The sequence below is a fragment of the Lactuca serriola genome, chromosome 4 (assembly GCF_051521515.1).
Source record: "Lactuca serriola cultivar US96UC23 chromosome 4, Lser_US96UC23_V15, whole genome shotgun sequence".
In the NCBI taxonomy this organism is placed as follows: domain Eukaryota; kingdom Viridiplantae; phylum Streptophyta; class Magnoliopsida; order Asterales; family Asteraceae; genus Lactuca; species Lactuca serriola.
This window is the reverse complement of record NC_136411.1, coordinates 92578975-92584690: the sequence shown is the minus strand read 5'-3', so window position 1 is coordinate 92584690 and position 5716 is coordinate 92578975. Positions and strand designations below refer to the sequence as shown.

Below are 5716 nucleotides of genomic sequence, written 5' to 3'. Positions count from 1 at the left end.
ATGAAAATGGTTTGTTCATGTTAAATGTTCCAAGAAAATCTCATATTTTCTACTATAGTAGATGGTAGTTTGATTGTTCCAAAACTGAAATTGCAGTAGTGCTTTTCATGCCTAAAATAGTAGTTTTATGTGTAAATCGTTAAGGCATTTGAAAAACCCTGTAAATCAATGTGTTTTTAATACTCCATGTGAGTCTTATAACCATACTATTTGACCAAGATGCCTATAACAACGTTCTTCAAGCGTTGGAAAGTTATGACATTTGTCACCCCAGGCCTGCCGGCCTAGTTGTAGCTAACAACTTAGGTGCGGGATTGTCAATCCCGTATAGATCTATACACAAGTATCACGCTCCCCCTACAAGGGATTATGGTATATAATACAGGACTTAAAATGTATACTCGAAAGTACGTGAAATGTCTCACAAAATTTAATATAAAACAGATTTACGTATGAAAATGTCCATTTGTTCTTGTATATGAGAATGTCTCTTTGATGTAGTGTTCTTAGTATGTAAAATGTTCATGATTTCTTCGTAAACTATACCTATTATAGTTTTTCAAAATGTATTTCGTTCGTATAGTAAACCCTAGTGTAATGCTCACTCATAAAGGTAACCAAATAGGTAACCAAATAGGGACTTTTGTACATTTTTATTTTCAAAGTTAATTTCATTATTTTTAAAAGTGGTTACAATACTTGGTTTTTCAAGTCATTACATAGAATCAAAATATCGGGATGTCACAGTTTTAAAATAGAGAAGATGGTAAAAACATGTTTGAGTGTTTTTGGTTAATTTAATATAAAGAATTTATAGTGTTAGTAAATAAATAAATAAATAATTTTTTTAAAAATTGAGCGTTTGCAAACGGTAACCACAAGTAACCAATCAAAAGCAAGGAAGAAACGCTCCCTCCGAAGGCCGTAGTGCGGCCTCAGCCGCATGTGGACCATACCCAGGGGGGTGTTTGCGCTTATGTGGCAAGGGGAGTGCGGCCTAAGGCGTGTCCACTCCGCCTGGTCTAAGAATAATCAGTGCCACCGTTTGTTACTTTAATTTCCTTAAAAAATACTAAGAAGCGTATAATTAAGGAAAGTGATTCGTACACAACAATTTTTTGTCATACACAACAATCCATGCATTACTGAATTGTACACTACAACATTTTAAAACACTAATTGTTGTGTATGGAGAAAAATTGTTGTGTACAAATCATCTCCCTATAATTAAGGAGGTTTGGAATCACGAGCGAATTAAATGGTGTATCCCACAATATTAGGAGTTTTCCAAATTTGATTCAAGCTAAAATATCCCATTTATCCTTAATAACTTTTTTTTTTAGAAAATAATTATTTTTTTTCTTTTTAATTACAATAATGTCATTGATAATCCTACGCATTCAAGATTTAAATTTAATGGCTAAATTTGGTTATACATTCATACAATAGTTATAATTCATATTTAACCCTAACCTCTCTCTCTCTCTCTCTCTCTCTCTCTCTATATATATATATATATATATATATATATATATATATATATATATATATATATATATATATATAAAAGTTTCGAATTGTCGAAGAGAAAACTAAAAAAATAAATTAAATTAATTAAAAGAGACCAAATGCAAAACTATAAAAGTTGAAAGGCGAAATATGTAAATTATTTGCTAAAGAAAAATTAACTTCTAATGTTGACGGCCCAAATAATGTGACTTTTGAAAATAATTTACTAAAATTAAGAAAGAAACAGAACATTAGAATGAAACAGAACAGAAGTCGAATCCTTATGAAATAGGACAACAAGAAATTTTCTTCTTAATTTTGTGCTCTAATTCCGGCAAACCATAGGGACCAATAGTGTAATTTTGTCTAATTTCTATTTTCTTCTTAATCAAGGTATTGTAGTCAGAAATTTCTACACAAAACTTTAGTATTGCATTTTTATCTATTTTTTTTTATTAAGACAATGTATTTTTGAATAATCTACCCAACTACAACAATAAAAATTGTTTTGTAGTCGAATATCATTGCTATAATTGAATATGTTTTTTCAAAGTATAATGTTGCAATTGAAAAAAAAAAAAGTACTATAGCATAGTAAGCAAATAAAACGAAACTTTGTTGCTACTATTGTAATTTTAACCCATTTCAAAACCACAACGAACATTAATAAGATGCTATGACATGAACATCAAAACAATTGAAAACATACAATTAAAAGTGTATTTCAACCTCCAAATTTCGAATGATTAAACACCTTGAGTTTATAGTATATGAAATCACTTCTCTTCACAAGTTCCACAAGCTCCTTTGCTTCATCAATGGCGGATTCCTTCACCAATCCATCCAAAACTCCCTGCAAACTTAATCTACCAACATTGATCTCCATACGCAAACCCTCTTTGCTTAACTCAAATCCGAATTTATAATCACCCTTTTTAGATGCAAATGGGATAATTATCCTAAATGTTACTGAATCAGGAACAATCCCGTTTTCCACCATTTTTGTGTACCATTTCTTTACTTCTACCAAATCATCTTCTTTCACAAATCCATGGATCAAACCGTTGTAAGTATAAACATCAGGGTTTACCCCTTTGTTCTTCATCTCATCGAGCAACTCAATAGCTTCTGTGATTCTTTTATCAATAATCAATCCTCGGATCTTTGAATTATAAGTTCTTACATCAGGTTCAAGATTTTTGCTTTTCATCTCGTTCCATAGTTTATCAGCTTCTGAAATGTTACCTTCTGCGTATAGTGCGTCAAGAATGGTGTTGTATGTATATAAATTACACTTGAATCCGTTTTTCTCCATTTCGTTTGCAACTAGTAATGCTGAATCAGTGGCATCCATCTCGCAGAAAGCTTTGATTACAATATTGTAAGATACATCGTCAGGATCAATGGAGAATTCATCGCGTAGCTCCCGGAAAAGATCAGACATCTCGTTTAATTTTTTTGAATTGACGCAGGCTGTGAGAAGGGCGTTGGCGGATAAGACTGTGCGTGGACAATTTAGTTCAGGCATTTCGTCGAACAGCTTGCGTGCGTGGTCATACATTCTTGATTTCCCGTACAATGAGATTAGTCGAGCTACGAATGCCTCGTTGCTCATGTCGGTTTTGTATCTCTTTTGGTGTTCGAGGATTTCTTCGATGTAGGAATGCTGTTTGGCGCGTGCAAGGTGGGAGACGACATCGTCGTAGTACTTGTAGCTGTAACGAAAAGGGCCCAGGTTCGAGGCTCTCTTGAATTGATCAATGAAGGATCTGAGGTTTCCTAAGGAAGCTGTTAGCTGTGACATGGGTAATGGCTGAAAGGCCAGGTTTTCATTCTTGGGTCGCGAAATGATGGTGGTAACGGCGGCAGGGGCGGTCGTTGTGGGGACGGTGGGGGGTTTTTTAGGCCTCTTTATCTTTTCCTTTACTATTTTCGTCGTAGTGGTGGTGGTCGTCGTCGTGGAGGTGGAGTTGCAGGTGGGTACAACTGTTGCTGTGGCGGTGGAGTTGGAGGTGGGTACAACTGTTGTTGTGGCGGTGCTGCTCTTGAAAATGCCGCGGAGACGGCTGTAAGCGGCGGAAGACATTGTATTTTTCTGAAAAATAAATTCTGGAAGGGTTTTTCAGAGGGGTTTTTCATTTTTCATTTTTTTCCCTTCATGTTACATTATAACATGCTAGACCCTTTTATTATAAAAAATCTTATATTTGGAGGGAATTAATGTTAAAAATCTTATCATTACTCCAAAGTCCAACCCCAAGCCAAGATTATATTTTGGAGGGAATTAATGTTAAAAAGATCAATTAATTATCTAAAATGTCCAATTTTATTTCTTATAATTGTTTAACGTCAAAAACAAATTATAACTTTATCTTTTACTTGCATTCATATTAAAGTAATGTTAAAAAGATCAATTAATTATCTAAAATGTCCAATTTTATTTCTTATAATTGTTTAACGTCAAAAACAAAGTATAACTTTACTTTTACTTGCATTCATATCAAAGAAAAAAAAATGCAAGAAGCTTTTCTAATGCTTCATAACATTTATATTTAGAACGTCATTAACTAGGAAGGTATGGCAAGACCGTATGGTACGGTTTGTTGATGTATACAGTTCACCACACCAAGAAACAGTGCGGTTTTTTGTCTAGCCTCACAGTATTTTTTCTGTTCTTCTCACCCTTCCTTCTTTTTTCCAACTGTCTAGTATTTTTTTTAAAATTATAATTCTTTTTGAAAATTAATGATGTTCTAAGTATACCCAATTTACAACTATATAAATATCCATCTATTTTAACCATCAAACTCAAATCATCTTTTCTCCCTTTCTCACTATTTCATTCATTTTACAATAAATAAATAAATAAAATCTTAACAACCTCGCCCCAAAATCTGATCGAACAAAAGCTTGTGTTTCTAGTTCCACCACACCAACTACAATTTCAATATCAAAATGTCCAACAATACTATCTCAAGCAATTGTGAAATATTACCCCTAACATGATCAACAACTTTGTGACTCTTTATGATCAACTTTCACCAACCCAACTCATCTTGCGACACAAAGCTAAACTCCACCCTACGACCCTCTAACCCAAACCCTAGATGAGTCGGGTTGAAACGTCTCAAATTTCAAACCAAAATTTTCTTTTAAAAACATAAGTAAAACATTCAAAACATTTTCATAAAAGATTAAGGTAGCCAATTGTTTTAAGCATCATCAAACCATATCATCGGAATGTATCAAATCATCAAAAAACAGCAGAAACATGTAACAAAATTAGGAGCGATGCGTTTCGGTACAGCTAAGTTGGAGCCTTCCCATTATCAGAGGAACTACCTGAATAACATTTAATCAACAACGGTATACATAAGACTTAGTGAGTTCCCCAAAATACTACATACTACAATACATATACACTGCACACAAACACAGGCTCTCAGCTCTAGTGTTAATCCACCATATTAATGACGACTAACAACTCTAGTGTCATATAGTCATTAATGGCGATTAACAGCTCTGGTGCCATCTAGTGATCAACAGTAAGTATTCTGGGTTCACAACTCTAGCTTCAAAGCACCGACACCTTCTTCTTTTTCTTTAAGGATGTCATACCAAAAACACTACAAACTTCAAGCAGGCAACAGTGGAGGCTAAGGTTTCTCTCTGATGGATGGAGGCTATTGGTGAGAGCCAACCTTAGAAGTTACATCTTTTAAATAAGGTCCAAAATACGAGGCCTAATGTTTTGTGCATAAGGTGACTACGCGTCGTATGGTTAAGTGAAGCACGCAACACGGCCTCATGTCACCCATGTGTTGTGTAAATTAAAGAAGCATGTGTTTCTATTATGTAGCACCTACGCACCATATACATGTCATACACGCGTTATGCAACCCCATAAATCCTAAAAATCTAATTTAATTAACATGAAAACTTAGTAAATACATACTTGAAAAACATGTGTTACATGGATGACGACATCATATGGGAAACTCCCCCCACCTTCCTCACCCGAAGACATCTTGGAGGGCCAACCCCCTCTACATCGCAAAGTAAAATAACTTGAGGCAACTAAAACAAAGGCCAATCCTAAAGGGTGGACACCGAAGGAAGAATTATTGACACAAGCATGGGTCGACATATCTAAGGATGCAAACGAAGGAAATACATAATCGATTGATCGTTTATGGCTACACATTAT

General features: G+C 34.5%; 1 protein-coding gene across 1 annotated transcript; it reads right to left on the bottom strand.

The window, feature by feature from the left end:
• Positions 1-2233: 2233 nt before the first annotated feature.
• LOC145098611 (uncharacterized) lies at positions 2234-3595 on the bottom strand. Its single transcript, XM_079036236.1, has one exon. It carries the CDS (start codon positions 3593-3595, stop codon positions 2234-2236), a length of 1362 nt encoding a protein of 453 aa, XP_078892362.1.
• Positions 3596-5716: the final 2121 nt, after the last annotated feature.

What these genes read in the sequence shown, in the direction of transcription:
- LOC145098611 (XM_079036236.1), bottom strand. Translation starts at nt 3,595, where the DNA reads ATGTCTTCCGCCGCTTACAGCCGTCTCCGCGGCATTTTCAAGAGCAGC.